General features: G+C 47.0%; 1 protein-coding gene and 1 long non-coding RNA gene across 4 annotated transcripts in view; one reads left to right on the top strand and one right to left on the bottom strand.

Moving 5' to 3' along the window:
• The window catches only part of LOC141235844 (uncharacterized), a 32508-nt gene that overhangs the window by 7635 nt on the left and 2665 nt on the right, over positions 1–22208 (bottom strand). The window contains exons 3-8 of one of the 3 annotated variants that reach the window (XM_073668199.1): positions 20471–20655; positions 17055–17140; positions 15815–16689; positions 15248–15358; positions 14767–14910; positions 12471–13119 (exon numbers count right to left, since the gene is read on the bottom strand). In XM_073668199.1, coding sequence (XP_073524300.1) covers positions 12471–13119; positions 14767–14910; positions 15248–15358; positions 15815–15850 — 940 coding nt within the window. In that variant the 5' untranslated portion in view covers positions 15851–16689; positions 17055–17140; positions 20471–20655. The remainder of the gene's footprint in view (positions 1–12470; positions 13120–14766; positions 14911–15247; positions 15359–15814; positions 16690–17054; positions 17141–20470; positions 20656–22208) is intronic. The other 2 variants (XM_073668201.1, XM_073668200.1) reach the window with 2 other exon arrangements.
• Positions 1–22208, top strand: part of LOC141235846 (uncharacterized) — a 30848-nt gene that overhangs the window by 6502 nt on the left and 2138 nt on the right. The gene's annotated exons all lie outside the window — the stretch shown is intronic.

Below are 22208 nucleotides of genomic sequence, written 5' to 3'. Positions count from 1 at the left end.
GAACAAAGGTTTGCTCAGTGAGTGATCGGATTAAAAAAAGCATTACTGCGTTTAAGTGATGCTTTTCTTCTACCTTCTGACTGTGTAGGATAACGGGTAGGATAGCGGGTGGGATGTGTTTGCATGTGTTTGTTGAGAGGAGGGGTGTGGGAACAGTAGTGTCAGACTATTTTTTTTCTCTTGCACGGCATTTTCTGTGTGCATGTTGCAGGTCAGCCGCCAATCAGGGCGAATAAAACATCCATAAGTTGAAGACACAAGGGCTTGTGTCATTTTATGGCTGTTTCTTTAGATACCAAAATCACGTCTGTAGGGATATAAGAAGCAGACATTTGCAGTCGCCACCATTTTCAGTGTTACTGGTTAGACACATTGCTGCTGCACTCCGTACAGCTCCATCCGCGTTACACAATTAGATAGCTAGTACTCCATCGCTTTTTAGCATTTTGTGCCGAGAACAAGTGTAATTCCTAAACCTGTGTGTGTTGCCAAAGCTGCGGTTTTTTTTGCATTCAGGAAGCGATTGCCATATCCATCAGTTTCCCCTAAAAAGGTTGAATTTGGCCTCAAACAAGTGCTTACCAAATCTGTGTGCAGAAAAGCCGAGTGGGAAATCCTGAGTAGGGATGGGTGAACTTGTGGTTTTTACCTGGGTTCGTGACTGGGGTTGCAGTGTTAAAGCAAGTTAATGGCTAATAATCAGGCTGATTATACTTACCATGTCCGCGTTATCCCGTTCAGCTGTGCCGCGACGCTGTGTCAATTCCAGGGAGAATAGTCACGTGACTTGCCACAGCCAATTACATACACCAAGATGATAAGGTGCGGCCTGGAAGTGACGGAGCGATGCGTCACACCAGGAAGAGAGAATGCGCACCCGGTAAGTATATTAACATTATTAACTATTGGCTTACTTTATCGCCGCAACCCCGGTCACGAACCCAAACAGTTTGCCCATCCCTAATCCGGAGGTCGTGGTGGAAAGGGGAAGGGGAAAAAGTTTATTGTAAAGGGGAACTAGTCTTGGTGTTGGAGGTGTATGTGGGGGTAGGTGCTACTGGTAATATTACTGAAAGCAGTAGTAACCAAACATTGGCTTATCGTCGTATCCCAAGCGAAGTGACAACTTCTGTTACTGGATGGCCTACTCCAGTCTCTGTTTGCCAGCAGCAGAGAAATACGAGTTGTGGATGAGGCCCAGAAAGAGCTTTTGCTACAGTTAATGGAAACCACTGCATCAAGTGGCCTGTCCTGTTCCTCCACCCCATCATCAAACAGTACAGTCCTCAGAGGTGGCGCCCCAATTACCCATGTGTCACACTCACAAGTCTCCAACCGCACAAATGACTGGGGAAACACAGATGACGGCTTCTGCTGAGATGTTCACACATTATATTCCATGGGCATCAGAGGTCTGCTCCAAACATACTCCAGAGGAGGAAAGCATCTGAACCGATGCCCAAAATCTTTTGCAATCTTTCTCTGGAGATAGAGGAAATTAGGTTCTAGCAGAAATCAAAACCCTGGTTGCCAGACGTTAACCCCCCGGGGTAGAGTTGATGGCGATGATGAGAGTCAGATACCTGAGGAAAACCCGCACTGTACGTTCAGAGCAGCAAGTGTAGGAGGGCGACTCATGGCGAGGAGTTGGACAACAGAGCGGATGATGAGGTTTTAGATCTGACTTGGAATGAGCCCAGAGTAACGCAGCTGACCAGCTCAGCAGAGGAGGAAAAAAGACAGATTTTGGTAAGAACTTACCTGTAAAATCCTTTTCAGCGAAGGAAGGAAGAGGGACACAGATCCATTACTAGTGGGTAGGCGGAGCTCCACAGGATAGTTCACCTCAGATTAGAAAAAAGTGACGACCGGCCCCTCCAGCTTAGACTCCTCCTACTCCCATGTCCTTCAGTCCGTACACAAGCTAAGGAAGAGCAGACAACACCAGCGGAACAACACAACCCCCTCCGAAAATTCAGAAATGCGAGAGAACAGGTTATGCATATAACAGAAAAAACACACAGTCCCAGGCACTACTCACTGGACCTGACAACTGCGATGAGCTGGCAATGCTGGAACAGAGCCCTAGATCGCCGACCCCAGCCCAGATGACCGCCATCAGAGAGGAGTCGCGCCGCATCTGGAAAACAATAATACACTTCTGCCATGGGAGGGTGCTGTGTCTCCCTTCCTTCCTTCGCTGAAAAGGATTTTACAGGTAAGGTCTTACCAAAATCCGTCTTTCAGCAGCAGAAGGGAAGGAAGGGAGACACAGATCCATTACTAGGGGGACGTCCCAAAGCAGTCCAGAACTCAAGGGTGGGAAACCGTGGCAGAATCGCCAACACCCCAACAACTTAGGCAAGCGCGCAACAAGAGCCGAAAACGAGATAAAGAGATAACCTAAAACCGCCGCCTGCAGGACCCTCCGTCCCAAGGCCGCATCGGCGGAAGCACTCACGTCCACTTTATCAAATTTAGTAAAAGTGTGAACGGAGCGCCAGGTAGCCGCCCGGCAGAGCTGCGCTGCCGAGGCCCCCTGACGAAAAGCCCACGACGAACCAACAGCTCTCGTGGAATGAGCTCGAACCTTAACCAGACAAGGCTCGCCCTTGAGCTGGTACGCCTCCAGGATAGCCGAACGTATCCACCGAGCTATAGTATCCTTGGAAGCCCGCACACCACGCCGACGACCAGCAGGAATCACAAAAAGAGTGTCCGACTTCCGAAACCCTTGCGTGATTGTAAGATAGAACTTCAACGTCCGCACCAAATCCAACACGTGCAAGGCCCGCTCCTTTGGACTCTTCGGTTTCGGACAGAGGGAGGGCAACACAATGTCCTGATTGACGTGGAAACGCGACACCACTTTAGGCAGAAAATCGCAATGGGTACGAAGCACCACGTGATCTGAGTGGAACTCCAGAAAAGGGGGCGAGCAAGACAGTGCCGCCAACTCAGAAACCCTTCTCAAAGAGGTGACCTCCACCAGGAAGGCCACCTTCCAAGAAAGCAAGTAAAGCGTAGCTGAATCCATAGGCTCAAACGGTCCATGCTGAAGAGCCCCCAAGACTAGATTGAGCCGCCAAGGAGCCACAAACGCCCTCCGAGGCGGAAACTGACGTGCAACCCCACGAAAAAACGAATGCACATCCCTGCGCGAGGCAATAGCCTTCCGAAAAAGCACGGATAGTGCAAATACCTGACCCCGCAAGGTACCAACCGCCAGACCCTTGGCCAAACCACATTGCAGAAAAGCCAAGACGTTGGGAATGGAAAAAACCCTCGGGTTCCTTGACGATCCAGAACACCACGAATAGAAGGCCTCCCAAGTTCTGTGATAAATGCTAGTCGTAGCTGGACCTCTGGCCGCCCGCAAGGTGGCAATGACCTCGGCCGAAAACCCCCGACGGGTCAAGATCTCGGTCTCAAGTGCCACGCCGTCAAACGAAGTGACTTCAGGTCCGGATGGCGAATGGGCCCTTGGGTTAACAGGTCCGGGCGAAGAGGCAGTGGAAACGGAGGCGCCGCCAGAAGAGACCAGCATTAAATACCACGCCCTCCGCGGCCAATCCGGCGCCACCAAAATCGCCAAAATTCGTTCGAGTTTGATCTGCCGGATCACCAGAGGAAGCAAGGATACCGGCGGAAACATGTAGATCAGCTCGAAATGGTCCCACGGGGCTACTAGAGTATCTACCGCCACAGCCTCCGGGTCCCTGTACCTGGACGTGAACGTCGGAATCCTGGCGTTCAGCCTGGATGCCATCAAGTCCACTTGGGGAGTCCCCCAGCGGGAGCACAGCAGTGCAAAAACTTCCGGATGAAGACTCCATTCTCCGGGATCCACCTGCTCGCGACTGAGGAAGTCCGCCGTGATATTCAGCACTCCTGGGATGTGAATCGCGGAGATGGCTGGAACCCTGGACTCTGCCCATACCAGGATCCGAGAGACCTCCATCATGAGTCTGGAACTCCTCGTCCCTCCCTGATGGTTGATATACGCGACAGCTGTCGCATTGTCCGTCTGAATCCGGACCGGCAGACCGCTCAAAGGGACTGTCCAATGTCGGAGGCAGAGAAATATTGCTCTCAACTCCAGGATGTTGATAGGCAGAGACGACTCCTCTGACGACCAGACCCCCTGAACCCAGAGATCGTTCCAAACCCCCCCCAGCCAGTCAGGCTGGCATCGGTGGTAATGACCGACCACCGTGGGAGGAGGAAGGATTTCCCCAGGGATAAAGCCTCCGGACGTAACCACCATCCAAGAGACTCTCGCACCCTGCGGGAGATACCGACAGCGATCCAGCGAAGCCGCCAATCGATCCCAACGGGTCAGAATAAGATTTTGGAGACCCCAGGAATGAAATTGTGCAAACGGTACCGCTTCCATTGCCGCCACCATCAGACCCAGAAGGCGCATACACTTCCGAAGGGACATTGCCATCGCCAACCTCATAGCCTGGACATTGTGACGAAGGTTCGCTTGTTTGTCCGGAGGCAGGGACACCACTGCCCATACCGTGTCGAAAAGCATCCCCAAGAACAGGATTGACTGCGACGACTCCAATGACGACTTCTTCCAATTGACCAGCCACCCGAAGTCCTCCAGGTGCTGAAGGGAGAGATCGCGAGCTGTCACCGCCACCTCCGCTGTGGGCGACACAATTAACAGGTCGTCCAGGTAGGGGAGAATCGTAACTCCTTGCCTTCGATGGAGCGCCATGAGCGGCGCCAGAATCTTTATAAAAACCCTGGGCGCCGAGGCCAACCCGAATGGTAGGGCCACAAACTGGTAATGGGCCTGACCTATGGCGAAACGCAGGAAGCGCTGGTGAGCCCTGCCGATAGGGACATGCAAATAGGCGTTGCGGATGTCGATTGACACCAAGAAATAGTACTGTGACAGGGCCGCCACGACAGAGCGAAGAGACTCCATACGGAATTTCCGGGTACGAACATGAAAATTCAATTCTTTGAGGTCCAGAATGGGGCGAAACTTGTCCTCCTTTTTGGGGACCACAAAAAGGTTGGAGTAAAACCCCCTTCCCCGGTCCTCCGGCGGAACCGGAACCACCACACCCTGCTGCAGAAGAGAGTCGACCTCCCGCAGCAGTCAGCTTGGGCTTGGACGGGATGTGAGACTGACGAAACCTGTCCGGGGGTCGAGAATGAAACTATGAAATAGCCTGCCGACATAACCCGCGTCACCCAGGTGTCCGATACGTGGGACGCCCAAACCGACCCAAATTGTAGCAGATGACCTCCCACCCGAGAGCCCTCGAGTGGGTTCCTGGCGTCAGTCCGCCTTAGCGTGCTTTTTGTCAACCTCCCGTTTGTCCTGACGGAAATGTTTCCAGGGTGTACTGTATTTCTGGGTTGTCTTTCTGGAAGACGAGGGACGACCCGATCTCCAAGAGGGCTGACCGAACCGTCCCCTGGGCCGAAAGTACCGACAACCACTACCGGCACTTGACTTGCCAGATGTAGAAGCCGCTGCTTTCCGCTGCGGCAAAGCCGTATCCTTGTCCTTGGCCATCAGCTCCGTGAGGTCCGAACCAAAAAGCTGACCGCCCTTGTACGTCAGACTCCACAAACCTTGTTTGGATACTGCGTCTCCAGTCCACTGTTTAAGCCACAGTGCTCTCCTGACTGTGATGGCCGAGGATTGAGCCCTGGACAGAACCGAAGTAGTATCCCGCACTGCGTCCCTGCCATATCGGGCCGCCTCTTCCAACAGCTGGAAGAGCCTTTCCACCTCAGACAGCGGAGTCCCATCTTGCCACGCCGTCCGCAGCTGATCCAACCACCGCAGAGAAGCCTCACCAGCCCACATGGCCCCCAAGGCCGCTCGGAATCCATGACCCGCGGCCTCGTAGATGGACTTCGCCGCTAACTCTGTCCTTCTGTCCAAAGGTTCCTGTAGACTCGCCTTCCCTTTAAACAGGAAGCAAAGAAGATTTGCTCAGCTGAGACAATGGTACGTCCACTTCAGGAGAGGGAACCCAATTAGCGATAGTCTCCGTGGAGCAGGGATACGGGGCATCAAAAAACCGCATCTCCTGGAAGCGTTTATCCGGACACAGGAGTTCCTTCTCCACCGCCTAGTTAAGTTCATCGTGCGCCGGCAGCGTCGAACGAGCCCGACGCGACTCCTGATACAGCCGGGCCGACTTGCCAGGGAGCCTCGTCACCTCTTCAGACAGCTGTAACGCCTCCCGCATAGCCCCAATAAAAGAGTCCACGCGGCCCGAAAGAGAAGCAGAGCGACCCTGCCGATCCTCTTCATCAGAATCTGAGATCTCACCAGCAGAGTTTGTCGGTGATTCCGAAGCCTCCGACACTGCGCGGAGGAGACAGCGCCACCACAGGCCTGTGGCGCTTCTTGCCTCGTGACGTCGGTTGGGACTTAGCTGATACCCAATGACCCAGGAGGTCAGATAGACTGTCAATGGAGCGTGTGAGCGCCTCCACTTTAACATCACTGAGACCCACGACCAGTGTCGAACCTGATGCCGTCGAAGACCCCGGCGCATCAGATACGCGTGACCGATCCTGAAGCGGACCGGGGGAGAGGTCCGCGCCCCCTAGTCCCTGATACGACATGCCCCCACACAGTTGCGAGCGTCGCAGATAAGGCGGTAATAACCCCTTACAATGGGTACAGTAACCGAGGATGTGTGATTCCGCTACCACAGCCTGTTCCTACACAGAAAATCACCAAGCACTGAAGGGTTAAAGCTCCTCCTTAGAGGGAGAAGAGCTACCCCAGCTGCCTGCAGAGCAAAAGTTAACCTAACAGACTAGGGTGATTCACCCTCTGATCCCAGAAGCATGCACATCCAGAAAGGGTTAACTGCCCTGATGAGGCCAGACCCCGTTCAGAAGGGGTTAGCGCTGCTGACCACGCAATACACCTTTGACTTAAAAGGACAGAGATGTGCGAGTCCCAGAGCCTCCTCAGCAGAGGTAGCAGCGCCGGATATAGCACACCCTGTCTGCCTTAACAGGCCAGCAGTAAGGTGCTCTGCGCTGCAATAGTGAGAAAAAGGAATCTTCTGCCTTAAAAGGCAGAAGTGACTCACCAGCTGGCCGCGGTGACTGCTCTTCCCGGTGTCTGGTGGTGTAGAGAGCAGGGAGCAGGAGGCGCTGCACGAAGTATGGACGCCTTCAGAAGGACCCGGAAGAAGAAGGGGCTGGGTCAGCTCCAGCGCACGCTTCCTGCCTGAGACTAAGATGACAGGCAGCAGAGAGGCGCGAAGCCACGCCCCACGCCGCATACTAACGGAGTCCGCGGCTCCTCCGTCCCTGCTCCCCTGCTAGCAGAGAGTTACACAAACGCCGTATGCAGCGGTGATATCCTTCCTGCAAGGACAAAACAGCAGTCACCACTTGTAACAGTGGCTGCCGCCGCAGCCGCTAAAGCACTCAGACCTTGAGAGCACTTACCCAGCTGAGCGCCACAGGGACCCCCAGGGATATGTGGCGCCGTGGCCCTTTGCTCCCCCCCACGGCGGAGCGTGCAGGGACCCCACAGAAGCGGTGTGCGTCTCCGCCAGGGAGAGCCCTGTATCCCCCGGGGCCGGCAGGCTTCTGCGGGGACCTCCTTAGGGGGTACGCAGATCTGCCAGGGGAGGGTCAGGGGTCCCAGCAGCGCCGAGACCCCCTGAGACCTCTAGACCACGGGGGGTCCAGGTCTCCGGAAATGATAAAAGAAATTTTTTTTCTGAGGAGCTGCCAAGGCAGCGACTATCCTCTGCGACCTCAAATTTTAGACTGAAGGACATGGGAGTAGGAGGAGCCTAAGCTGAAGGGGCCGGTCATCACTTTTTTCTAATCTGAGGTGAACTATCCTGTGGGGCTCCGCCTACCCACTAGTAATGGATCTGTGTCTCCCTTCCTTCCCTTCTGCTGCTGAAAAGGAGGTTAGGTAGTGTGTCACCCTGGCCTGGATGCCACAAGTGTAATTAAAGCTGTGTCTGAGAGCAAGGGGGAGGTTCTCTAGTCAGGGGAACATTAGCATGCAATGCCTCCTGTCTCAGGCCAGTAGGGAGAGCTGGCTGCCCCTATAAAAGCTGGTACTGGGGGCAGGGTTAGGGAGAACTTGATGGCCTGTCTCAGCACTGAGACTTGTCCCAGAGCAGAGCAGGGACAGACAGTTGCACTGCACCTAAGAGGAAGTGTGGCAGGAGGAGAGCCACAAGCCAGAGACAAGAGGCGAAGCAAGCCTGTCTTGGCAGATAAGAGACTGACTTTACCAGACTTTGGTGTCTGAGGCTGGGAGGATTCTACATCCTCCAGCAGAGAACCAGTCCGCAAGGGACTGTATATTCCTTGGCCTAAGAAGCCTGGAGGCCCTGCCACAACCGAAGGGACCAGTAAAGCCGTACAAGGCTGGGAGCAGAAAGGAACCCACGTCGCAGGCCATACAGGCGAGAATACACGGAAAGCTCGGAAGCGTGGGCTGTTACCCTATAACGAGGAGATAGCCAGAAGGAGCGCAGAAAGCACGGTAGGCCTACAACCTCACCCTGACCAGGGCCAATTTCCCCGTTGCTCTCAGACATCCAGGTCCCCTCCTAGCTGGGACTGTTTATGGGTCAGTTTACCTATTTTAGTAAAGACCCTGGACTGCAACTTGTTGTCTGTGTGCTCCTTGCTCCTCCAGCACTATCGGCACCGGGACTCTCACTACCATTGCTCCCACCATCCATTATACTGCCCTGGGGCCGCACTCTTCCCGTGGGGAGTCACACCATCCCAGCTGCATATATCATCAGCCCCAGCGGTCTGCCCTGCAGCGGCGGTTCCTAATGACCGCAAATCCACGGGTGGCGTAGTCGGACATTATCAGCAGAACGTAGCAGACTACCATTGGCCTGACCACCCTGAGCCACGGAACCGGGTTGCCACTACTACTCCCATCGTTCCCCCTATTGCCCGGATCCGAGTGCCCCAAGGCCCAGGGGGCGAGTCAGTAGCATGTTCCCACAGAGACTGAGGGCTGCAAGCCCGACAAGCGCTGCATCCTCAGCCACAACTGTTTCTCTGGACTGATTACAGACACCGAGCACACCACTTGTTTGTAAACCCACCAGAACATCTCAGCCTGCACCTCCTTCACAGTGCAGCAGTTTGTCGGGTACATCCTAATCCACCCTCTGTCAGTACAGCAGCCAGCCCTCAGTCCCGCAGGTGTGGTCATTGAAAAGATTATTTTATTCAACACATCCCGTTTGAAGTTGACCATCTCCCATTTGTTGGCCACGGAAATGCTGGTGGATATAGATGGTTGCTGCAAGCTGATGGCCGTTGCAGACACCTATTATCAGTTTCCCAATCGCCACTACTTTTCAAAGAAAGCTGTGCCTGCGATACATTAGCATGTCGCAGACATTACTTGTACCTTGAGAAACACTGACAGGGTGCATATCACTACTGACACCTGGACGAGCAAATATGGCCAGGGGCGTTACATCTCCCTCACTGGCCACTGGGTGACTCTGGTGGCTGCGAGGCCAGGCGGGGGATGGGGCTACTCCAAGTCTTGTGGATTTCAAGACTTGGGACAAACTTCTGCCTGCACCTCTTCATCCAATGCTTCTGCCTCATCCAACTCCTCTAGGGCCTCCAGCTGCACCCTCGACTTCTTCCTTAATGTTGTAACAGTTCAACTCCCCCCTTCCCCCCAACTCTGTACTGCACTGCCAGGGCTCTCCGCCATTAGGCAGTGTTTAAATTAAAATGCCTTGGAGATGCAAGTCACACAGCTGAAGAGTTGTAGACAGCTATGCAAGCCGAGTTTGACCAATGGATGTCTTTGCTAAACCTGGAGCCAGGGAAGGCAGTGTGCAAACCTGGTGGTGGCTCTACACTCATGCCTTGCTCACATCCTCAACCTTGTCCAGCAATTCCTACGCCACTATGCCGGCCTGGATGAGCTGCTTCACAAGGCACGGTCGCTGTGTGCTCACTTCCGCCATTCTCACCCCACGGCTCATCTACTAGCATCGCTACAGAGGTCTTTTGGACAACCGGTTAACCGTTTCATATGCAATATGCCAACACAGTGCAATTCCACTCTGCACATGTTGCAGCGACTGTGGCAGCAGCGACAAGCCCTGGCATAGTAAAGATGCGTATAGTGACTCAAAGCAAGCTGAATGTGGTGCAAATGAATGTTCCAGAGTGGGCACAGAACAAGGACCTCTGCACCCTCCTTCACAGTTTCGAAATGGCTACCAAGATGGTTAGCACTGACGATGCAGTCATCAACATCACTGTTCCACTCATCTACATGCTGGAGAAAACTTGGAAAAATCTACAGGATGAGGTGGTGGTACCACAGGAAGAGGAGGAGCAAGAATAGGAGGACGTGGAAAGGGGATGAAGATCTCAAAAGGTCCGGACTCTAGTCACACAGCCAGGTGGCATGTCAAGGTGGAGTAGAGCGACAGAGGAGCTAATGGTACCAGACAAACTGGTGGTGAAGATGCAGGAGCTGAGGAACAAATGGAGGAAGATGAGGATGAAGAGGTGTTGGGCACAGAACAGTCAGGAGATAAGGAAGAAATGATTTCCCTTTCTGTTGTCCCAGGTTGGCGGGAGAGAACGGAGGAAGCAAGTGGAAATGTTCTCTCTCCGCAACACAAGGACTTGAGCCTCATGTACACAGACACATGAGCGCCTTCTTGCTGCACTATCTGCAATATGATGCCCGTATTGTTAGGATTTGAATTAACGACAAATAATGGCTTGCGACACTGTTGGATCCGCGGTTCAACAGTAAGTTTAGACAGATACTTCCTGCCCTGGACAGGGACGCATGCTGGAGTAGCCAAAAAAAAAAAAAAAAGCTGCTTGTATACAATCTTAGGACTGATTTTCCCCAACACAGTACTGAGGGACACCGTACGCATGACAAATCTACACTAACAAACCGGGGGGACGTTGAGTCGTCACCATACATTGCTTCTGCTAATGTTTGTGTCAGCAATTTCTTGGAAACGTTTCACCAATTTTTTCAACCAGCCTATCCACCAGTATAAATGAGTACAATTTTGACACGTAGTGAACGATTGGAGAGGATGGTGCAGGAGTATCTAGAGTTCAATATCCATGCCATTGGCAGGAAGGGAGAAGTTGGACCCTTTTGCATTTTGGGCTTCAAAAAAATGGAAGAATGTCCTGAGCTTGCCAGTCATGCCTTGGAGGTTTTGTCATGTCCGGCAGCAAGCATTTTTTCAGAACATGTCTTCAGCGCTGCTGGCGACATCCTGACGGATAAGCACATCCGACTGTCCCCTGAAAGTGTAGACCACCTAACTTTCATCAAGATGAAGTCATAGATCTCCAAGGACTTTTCCACCCCAGTAGTGGACTGCTCTGAGTAGACAATTTACTTTTCAGTATGCTGCATTGATATTGCCATTCTCCAAATTTTATTGTGGGCCACTTGATGCCATTTTGGTGGTACCTGGCCCTAATTTTTTGAAATGTGGAGACTCGTTTTGGGGGTTTCCTTGTCTGTTTCCTGTATTTAGCAGGGCTGAGCACCATGCCTACATCTGAAGCTTGAAATACTGGGCCAGGCCTTTTCCATGCATGCATAATGATGAAAATTTTAACTCTGGAAAATAGATGGCACTTTTCCTTGTGTCTGTCCCAAATTTGAGCTGTGTTTGGCAGCTTTTGTGCCCATTATAATGTGTTTTGTAGACCCTTGATTTTGCCTCCTTTTGTTTTCAATGGGATTCAGAAGCTCGGCGAACTGTTCATCGAATAGTGCAAGTTCGACGAACCGAATTAGAGTGTCACGCGTGGAGCAATTCACGTGGACTGCGGAGCAGACAACATGTGACATCGAGCTTCCAAAGGCTCGCCCATCTCTAGTCCTGCATCTTGGGTGAAGGAAGGTGTCAGAGGTGAGAACAGCACCAACAATCTGCTTCTGTCACCACCCTCAAATGAAGTCAAAAGGAGCGTAGATAAAAGCAATCAGTGACACTAGAAACATCCTGTGATAATAGTTTGTTTGAGGGTGGTGATAGAACCTGTGGACTAGTGCTGATGTCACTGACTTGTATGTCTGGTCCCTGAAGAAGTAATGTTTCACAGTTAGAAGCTATAAAAACAAAAGATGGCACAGTACTGGCCTCTCCCGCAGCTTCTATCAACATGGATCCTGGATGTCCTCAGATACAATAAACTACATAAAGTAACTGCAGCCCTGCCTCCTGTTCCATTAGTGATGGATGTTGCTGAAAAGTGAGTGCATCCACACGCATCTTTCAAGGACTGTAACACTCTTCTCAATCCAAATACTACGGGAAGCAAAAAAAAATATTTATATAAAAATGTAGGGATTAGAGTGATAAGTGTAAGGTCTTGTGTAAATAATGTTAGTGACAAATGCTTGGGATGTTAAAAGATAACCTTTTATAAAGTTTTTTTTATCTTAAAATTACCTGCAAATACTTGTGCGATGGCATTTATTTCTTCTAAGCAAAAGTCAAGCATGAAACAAGATGGGTTCCAAGTTGGATTCCAGTCCTTAATCATTTTCAAAGCTTCTATGATATATTCAGTCCGTTCCTGTTGAACCACAAAAGCAGCTACCACAGTATAGCACACATTTGTGCGTACACAAAGAAAATATAAAGGTAGTGCATATCTTGTTGTCCTGTAAGTGGCATCAAGCAGTGTAATACTATTACCATAGGTTGAAAGGAGTCTTTTTTGCCAGTGTCTTTGATAGCACAAAAGAAATTTTTGCTCATCTTGGTCTTCCCCCTTTACAGAATGAGGACGACAATAAATGCTGGCTCTATTATCTTCTTGTTGCCACTTAGAAACCAAATCCAATACCTTGCTTTGGTCAAACACAGAGGTAGTGGTCCCTTTAGAAGTTCGACCCATTATATTTGTGATGTCCTTCAACGTGGGATAATATCTTCGTCTTGAGGATTGTGGAAGATCAAGCCCTGTGAAGAGCTCTTGAACGACAAAATGCTCCACGAGTTTTTTGATATCTCTTTTTTTACGAATACCACTCTGGTAAAGCTCCAAAATTTTGTCCACAACTCTTGGGTCGATTTTTTCACGGATATTAGCTACCTAAAAAATAATTACAACATTTTTTTTATCAGTCATATAAAAAACAAACTTTATATCGAATCCAGAATTAAAGTAAACACAACAAAATCTCATATTAACTTACATACAGATGGAAGATATGGATCAGATGGTTATCATCTGATTTAAGCTAGCTAGAAAGTGTCAGATAGGTTACTGAGCAGTCAGAGATGGTTGGGTCTGACTACTCACAAATCCACAGCCTGGGGTGTGATATGGTGGACAAACTCCAAGTGAAATTCATTATCTGTATTTGTAGAGGTAAGAATTCCGCGGTGTCATGCTCCATGTTTTTTTGTGTGCTGCTTTAACCTTGAAATGCCATTGTTAGGACTGTGTATCCTGTCTTACTGCAAAGAAACCCTTTTTATTTTTTATTGTTTGGGGATTACTTTATGGTGCTTTAATAAAGCAAACTGGACATTTTAAGTCGCTTCACGTGCCTACCTCAACCGCCACAATAATATAATATATACAGTACTAACAATTGAACCCTTCTACGCCCGGGTGGCGAGCATTTTTATTGGTATATGGTCTCCCATGCTGGTATGTGCTGCCCCCCTCCTGTCTCCACCATCCTATCCCGGTATGCGTGGCACCCCTCATCCCCCAATCCCGGTATGCGTGGCCCCCCTCACACCCCAATCCCGGTATGTGTGGCCCCCTCATCCCTTTCACGCTGTACACAAAAAAAAAAAAAAAAAACACACTTATATTCACCTTTCTTCCCTGTGCTCCAGCGCTGCAGCGTCCTGTTCTGCCGCAGGCCGGGGGAGGAGTGCGGCACCGGAGCACAGCGCTGTCCGGCGCCATTTTGCTGAACACTGCAAATGTGTCTTCAGTAAAATGGTGCTGGATAGCGCTATGCGCATGCACCAATCCAACACCTCACTCCTGCCCCCGGTCTCCGGCCAGAAGAGAGGCACCGTGGCAACGCTCCTCCCGGTCAGGTAAGTATGTCAGTATGGCGCCAGAGATCGCAGTATGCGTTGTGTCTACGCATACCGCGATCTCCAGTGCCATACACTCCTCTTACCTGTAAAGGGTCCATGCCTGCTTCTGTCTGGAGCCAGACTGAGCGTCATGCATGCGCAGTCAGGATAGAGATAGAGACACATATATACATGTATATTATACACAGTCACACTGTGGCGGTTGAGGTAGGCACGTGAAGCGACTTAAAATGTCCAGTTTGCTTTATTAAAGCACAATAAAGTGATCCATTAAGTGATATGAATTTTTTAGCAAGAGGTAGACTTATGAGGGCCACTTGTGTTGGCACATTATAAGTATGTCCATTTAATATACTTTATTTGGAAGCCAAATAAATCTAAAAGGATAATTATGTGCAATGTAGAAAGAATGACAGATGTAGAATTACATGAAGAACACGGCAGCCAATCACACAGCTCATCCGCTCTAGCACTGTAGATATTGTTTAACACAGGTACTATAGTAAATGGCGACCAAATTGGTGAAAGGGAACCACCCATTAGATAGTTATGAATAATAATCCATATTATGATATAAAAAGTTTTTAAAGACAATATGGACATTTTTTGATAAAGGTGGGTTGAATCGGTGATCTAACCTCCAATTGTCAACATGTTTTGAAACACAATCCATTACCTCTCCAGCTATAGGGTGGTTTCTATGCTCTGACAGTTTTGGAAACTGAACAACATAACAGTGTAAAACTTTGTTGTCTTTTGTAATCTCTTGATTCATTTTTTTAGATGCCATTCTTTTGTGCCAAGCTGTGTTTCTTGTGATCTAAAAAAACAAAAAAAAAAAGAAAAATACATAGATGTAGTTTCCTTTCTCTTGACTATTTTGTGAAACTAAGCCATTTTATAAAAAAGTTAAAAGGAACATTCACATATTAGAAACTAATAGTTGAGGCATCAAGCAGTGCTCAGCATTAAAAAAAAAAAGATAAATGGACTAAAATGTGGCTCAAAATTGTAACTATAAAAAATAAAGCTTTGAGAAAACAAGACACACTCAGCCACAAATATGTCAAATTATAAATGTGGTGCAAGGAATTAATTAAAACACAATGTAAAATTTGTTTATTGGGAGGAGGTTACACATCAACTTTGTTACATACCTGAAAATCCGGATATCTTATGATATGATATACATATATTTTGGCAGGACAATCCATTTTTTTAGTGGCCTGGATTAGCTTTCTACATTTTATGTAACCATGATCACCAGTCTGCAGGAAGAGCATGGAAATTTTACAAAGATTAAAACCAAAATATTTTCAAAGACAAAATATCCAAATTCTCTCATGTGACATTGGGGGAATACATGACCTTTTGTTATTGTTGGTGGCCACTAGGAGGTAAGGCATTCTTCAGGGAGGAGGAAAGGGGGGGGGGTGAATTCATAATTTTTGGAAAAACCATGATAAATGTTACATAAACTAAAAGCATAAATTTTAAAACCGTACACGGAAGTACCCATATAGGATGTTTATCTAGAGCAGTACATTTTCAGTATGTAATAGATGTAAATAGGCTAATGTGTAGATGCATTATGGGTAACACATGACTTGTAACGCAATTTGACTGCACATCAAACCTGCAGGTCTGTAAATAGCATTAGAAATCATGATGACAGCTTACCTTTAAATAACAAACAGTAATAGTATGCTTATAAATGTCATTACCTTTTTATATATCATCTTCATATTAAGTGGATCCATAATTGATTGTAGTGCAATCTGATGTACTGTGCTGATTGTAGTGTGGTCATCTCAAAGAAACTTTGTAGGAAGAGGGCAGGAAGATGTAGGACAAGCAGATTTGACTGAGTGAATGGTGTTTCCACTGTAATTGAACAGCTTGCCCACCGCACACCAGGTCATAACATGGACGTCAGACATATTGCCATCCGGAACCAGAGACAAAGAAGACTTAACTACGATGCAAGTTCAGATTGTGTGTCTTGTTTATCATTTATAAAGGTTTAATGTTATATATCAAATGTACTGAGTATATGAGGGGTCGGCATGTATTATTCTGGACATGGTGTGTAGTATTTATGAACTTTGAAGTGTACTATGTGGTCAGTATACATTAATAATTCTGTTATCTGTTTATAAAGGTGTAGTTTTAATTTGGAGTCTGATTATCTAAATTGAGTTTATGATCTGGAGCATTTTGCCCTGATTCCATATTTTTGCTGTGGTGTATGTATGTATTAACATTATTCCGGCACAATCTGATGATCATCATGTTTTATTGTTTTTTTCAATTAAAAAAACAACCCGGCTAGCAAGAGTTCAATCATTCTACAAATGTGTGCCATTGATATAGGAGACTAAGCCCACAGATGAAGCGTTGATTAAAACGTCATTTGTTCTAAAGTATGTTGTAGCCATAGTATTGCGGGTGGACAGGTTCGCTCTTGCTCTACAATGTCAAAGCAGGAAGTTGAATGGAAAGTTTGTCTTGTAAGTCGAAAGACTAAGAGGAGCCCAAAACATCTTTATATCAAAATCTGTAGAGACGAATCACATTAAGGAGTTGTCATGTTTCACAGCTAATTTGAGAAAGAAAAAATAAGAATAAAAAAAAAATAATCAAGACAAGATGACACCTGGTACCATTTTTTTTTTTAATTTTGTGATATTAACAATGTGATATTAACAATGTTCATTTTAGAGAGTTGTAGTTAAATACAAAACGCAACCTTGAATTAGTTCAAACAGAGCGTTTGTGCTCCGTTTTTGGTGCAGTTTCTGCATCAAAAAACAGATCATTTTTGGAAAAAAAGCATCAAATGCATCATGCGTCTGTGTTGCTTTTTTGCTCCATTTTATTAATGCTGCACTTTTGCTTTTTCAAAGCAAAAATGCAGTACTAATCCATAAAGGGCAGGGAGGACACAGGCAGACACTTTATTACCTTCCCCAATGTCCGGTGTCCAGCGATGAGTTGTTTCCAGGTTTTGCACAGTAACAGGTCACCTGACAGTCACATGGCCAGGTCCACTGAACGTTTGTCGCGTGGAAAGTGCAGTAAAAAAAAAAAAATAAAATAAAAAAAAAAAAAACATCAAAGGGACTGTGTGAATACCAATCTGTGTTGTTGTTTTTTTTTTTTTTTTTTTTTTTTTTTTTATGTATAATGAAGAAAGCGCAGCAGAAAAATGGAGCAGTAATTGACGCTCATTTTGTGGATGCACTTTCTGCGCCACTAATACAGCAGTCAACAACGCTGACGTCTGCACGGCAAATTGAAAATCACATTCACTTTGCTGGCAGACGCAGTGACTGATCCGTTTTTGGTGCAGTTTTCCAAGGAGGAAAAAAAACAAAACAAAACGGATCAAAAAAGATCACTGTGAATGAGACCCAAGAAGAAAAGTGGTGGAATGATAGACATCTTGCTAGTATGTAAATTTGGCAAAAAATGAAACTATCAAAACATCTTGATTTATTTAGTATGGAGTATGAACACCATGTGCAGACATCCCTGCTCTTACAGCCTCAGCTGCCATCACTAAGGTTATTAACAGGAACCTGTCAGGTCGTTTTTACCCCCTAACCTATCACTACCTGTCCCCTGCACCTTCCTAGCACATCCCTAACCATCTTCGTCTGACCTAAAACTGCCCTATATTGGCTGTGAAAAAGGAAGGTGCAGGGACAGGTAGTGATAGGTTAGGGAGTAAAAAACGACCTGACAGGTTCCCTTTAAATGGTCATCTGGGAAGGTTCTGCCACCTGGACCCGGCAGCGACGCGAGAAGACTCCACGGACCCGGCAGCGACGCGAGAAGACTCCACGGACCCGGCAGCGACGCGAGAAGACTCCACGGACCCGGCAGCGACGCGAGAAGACTCCACGGACCCGGCAGCGACGCGAGAAGACTCCACGGACCCGGCAGCGACGCGAGAAGACTCCACGGACCCGGCAGCGACGCGAGAAGACTCCACGGACCCGGCAGCGACGCGAGAAGACTCCACGGACCCGGCAGCGACGCGAGAAGACTCCACGGACCCGGCAGCGACGCGAGAAGACTCCACAGACCCGGCAGTGACGCGAGAAGACTCCACGGACCCGGCAGTGACGCGAGAAGACTCCACGGACCCGGCAGCGACGCGAGAAGACTCCACGGACCCGGCAGCGACGCGAGAAGACTCCACGGACCCGGCAGCGACGCAAATATATTTAGGCCACACAGGTTGCTCATACTAGTTTGAGGAACATGAAGCCTGGCTTTGTCATGTGTAAAAAACTGCTCCTGGGAGACTTTGGAAAAATGGCCGCACCACTGCTTACACATGAAAAATAAAGGTAACGCCAAGCTGTTAATTCACCTGAAATGAAGACTAGAGGGGTCTAGCTACCATAGATTATGCCACTGTACCATAATCCACGGAGTAGGACTGGTGTGACTATAAGCGTGGGTAGCTGTGCATGTGATACTCTATACAGAATTAAGCAAAATTAGGCCCATAGGATGTCAGATGGCCTCCTACAGCAGAACATCTCTATACATCATCATTTATCTATCTCTGCACATCTTTTACACAAACCATTCATTTCTTTATCATGTATTTGTTACGTTATGTGTCAGACAGATGTCACACGGATCACATTTGTGTGCGGTGTGTCATCTGTGCTAGTTGCAAAAAAAACTGACTTGTCTCCGTGTGGATCACATGGACACGTGCATGGTTAACAGGGACATGGTCTGTAAAAATATACAGCTATGAAGATCCTCATTGATTTTAATTCGTATGCGTGTGAACGTGTCTCCAGAACTTGTGAAAATGGACACCACACGTACTGGATACATAGACATGTGAAGCAGGACTAAGATGCAGCAGGATGAAGATACGGGAAGGAGTGGTTTCGGTGGAGTTTTGAGTGAGTTGCCTCACAGGCCAGTGCAATGCATGATGGAAATTGTAGTAATAGAAGCAGAAAGTCAGGGGAGGAAGATGTCAATTAACCCCATCAGAGATTTATCAGCAATGAGGATGTATTGTTAGAGCATGATCAAAAGATAATATTGCTAAAATAAAATAATGGAGAGGCACATAATAGCAAGATTTCTGAACAAAAAAAAAAAAGTTATGGTACTGGACAACCTCTAATCTTTGATAACTCCAAAAAAGAAACTGCATCTGGGTAAGGTCTGGTGAGTGTTGTGTCCATTCATCCAGGCCTAGTCATATGCATCTGCACAGTACAGGAGCGCACACAACTGTGGTACAAACACAGCCACCACGTGACAATGCATAGTTCTCAGTGATTTTGGACAGACTGTCAGGGTTCTTCTCGTTCATAGGAAGTTGACTGGCAAATATATGTGTGTAGTGTTTTAAACATTTTTAGTCATTAAAAAAGACATACATCTATAAAATTGTAACACTATATTTACATTTTTATTACATAATCTATTTTAGTACATAAATATAAAATCTAATGAAGACATCTATATCGAAAGTCAAAAAAATTTGTATATATTATACTAAAATATATATAATAAAATGAGAACACACACCTTGGTGCTGCATATTTGCACAGACCATGGATCTAACACTATATTCATGAGCTGTGAATGCTTATGCTAGCGTAATTATGGCCTAACCTCATTTTTGGGTACACCATTTTTTTTTGTATCAGGGTAACTTCTGTGAAGGAAATTAGGTAATGAACTTTGTTCCCTATTCTGAGAACTGAACCTTGGTAATCTGTCTATTAGACTTATTTTGGGAACAATATTGGGCTGTAAATAACGATAAATCCAGCATTGTAGATCCATTAAAATCTAAAAAACTTTAAGCCATGAGCTGAATTACAACAATTCAGTCACAATCCATCAAGCAAAAAAGGATTTAAAAAATCTGATGTTTTGTTGCGGAAAGACATATCTATTTGCATCTGGAACATGCCTCACAGCATGATGCGTGCACTCATGGAAGTGGGGAGCTGACTTCTGTATGTTTTCAGAATTTTGTTGTGGTAGGATATTTAGTTATTGCGCTTGGTTAAGATACAGCTTTTACATACTAAGTTTAGTTCTGAGGCAATAACTATAAAGGAAGTTTGGATTGATACAGTATTTATGTAACAAGGCAGGTACTTGTACTGGAGTTATAGGACAAGATTTGTAATGTCTTATTTCCATGACCGTGTTATGAAACCCGCACACCTATGATGCACAATGTGCAATAATATCTATATAACAGATAGATTTAGGATATTGCTAACTAGGTGCACTCTGAAATTTTAACCAGTATATCATCAGGATTAGTAAAGAGCCAATATAATAAGTTGAACTACTTTATAATACAAATTTAATTGTACCTGTTTTTGATGTGTCGCCTGGACATATCGCTTTTTTTGTGGAAGAGCCAAATCCTTTCCAAGATGGCAGCATAACACTTTTCTTCCAGCAATGCCAAAAGGTACTCCGGTATATTCAAGTAGAGACACATTTTTAACTCGTGGACCGTGCCAATGTATTGAGATTTTAGAAGAAGGTCTAAAAGCTAAAACAATACAAGTTTTAAAACATTTATATGGATAAGTTTGTGAACTTACTGGAAAATCAGTCATTGGGAGACAAGTAACCACGCTCTGCCATCTACAAGGCTGACACTGAGAAATATACTTAAAGAAAAAAAAGAAAAAAACAGCTACTTCTCAAAAGGATACACGTGCCTACTGGCACCAAGTTAATCTGAAAAAGTGAGAAATTTGAAATGGGAACAATTAGGGATGAGTGAACTGGACTTTTATAGTTTGGTGTTAGAAAAGTTTGGGGAAGTCTGTGTTTGGTACTGTGTTCAGAGTTCCGGTGCTTTAAGTATGCAAATCACAGGAGTGGGCATCGCTTGCTGCGGGTACACTCAGTGCGAGCCAATTGCAGTGTTTGATCTGCTGCTTTGAGGGTAAAATAAGAGTGATCGGATGTAGTGTGTACCAAAAAAAAATAAAAAAATTACAAAGCCTTGCCCTCCCTCCCCCCGTGTTTCGCTTATGGCAGGCTTTGTGTGGGCAAAGAGCCGAACGACCCAATCAGTGACTTTCAATGAGGTTCAGGTCAAATTTGGTTGCAGAACAGAACTTTGTAAGGCTGATTTCACATCAGCGTTTTGAGCCTTTTGCAGCAGATCTGGCAGCCTTGCCGCATTACAGGTCACTTGCGGCAAGCCCCATTCATTCCCTATGGGACTTGTGGTCGGGTGCGGCAATTGCAGTTTTGCCAGATACGGCAAATCCGGCACTTGCGGCAAGTTAAAAACAAAAACGCTAGCAGCGTTTTTAATTGCTGCAAGTGCCGGACCCGGCAAAACCGCAAGTCCTATAGGGAATGAATGGGGCTTGCCACAAGTGACCCATTATGCGACAAAGCTGCCAGATCTGCCGTAAAAGGCTCAAAACGCTGATGCGAAAGGTGCGTAAGAAGTCAAGCTGAGCCACCAGAACCTGAACCTCCACAAGTCTGATCAGTAGTAACAATAAAAGAAACAATGGGAACTAGTCACAAAACACATGAAACACCCAAGGAGATATTCTGTTAACACCTCTACGACCTGTGACGTACTGGGTACATACTAGGTTGCCTCCCTCCCTTTTATGCTGGCTCACATCATTCCCTGCACATACTGGCTGATCTGATCAGCTGATATGTGTAGCTAACAGTTGTGGGTGCATAGGAGATAAACCCACACCTCTTAACCCCTTAGATCAAGACGTCAAACAAGGACAGCGCAATCGAAGGCTACATTCACATGCTGCATTTGCGCTGCGTTTTTTTGAGGATCCGCAAAACAGATGTGCTTTTCTAAAAAAAAAAAAACAAAAAAAAAAACACATCACCATTCACACCAGTGCGCTATTCAGGATGTGCTTTTTTTGAGCCCATACTACAATGTGGGCAATGGAAAACACATCCTCAAAAGCGCAAAAATAATTGTTCATTCTTTCTGAGGATCCGCTTTGCAGTGAAAACGCATCCTCAAAAATACGGAGTGTCGGAACGCAAACTTGGAAAATGTCTTGGCTGGGAAAAAAAAATTAAACAGGAGCTGGGATCGGC

The sequence above is a fragment of the Phyllobates terribilis genome, unplaced genomic scaffold, assembly GCF_046119375.1.
Source record: "Phyllobates terribilis strain yellow unplaced genomic scaffold, ASM4611937v1 Scaffold_691__1_contigs__length_813055, whole genome shotgun sequence".
NCBI lineage: Eukaryota > Metazoa > Chordata > Amphibia > Anura > Dendrobatidae > Phyllobates > Phyllobates terribilis.
This window is presented reverse-complemented; position numbering and strand designations above follow the sequence as displayed.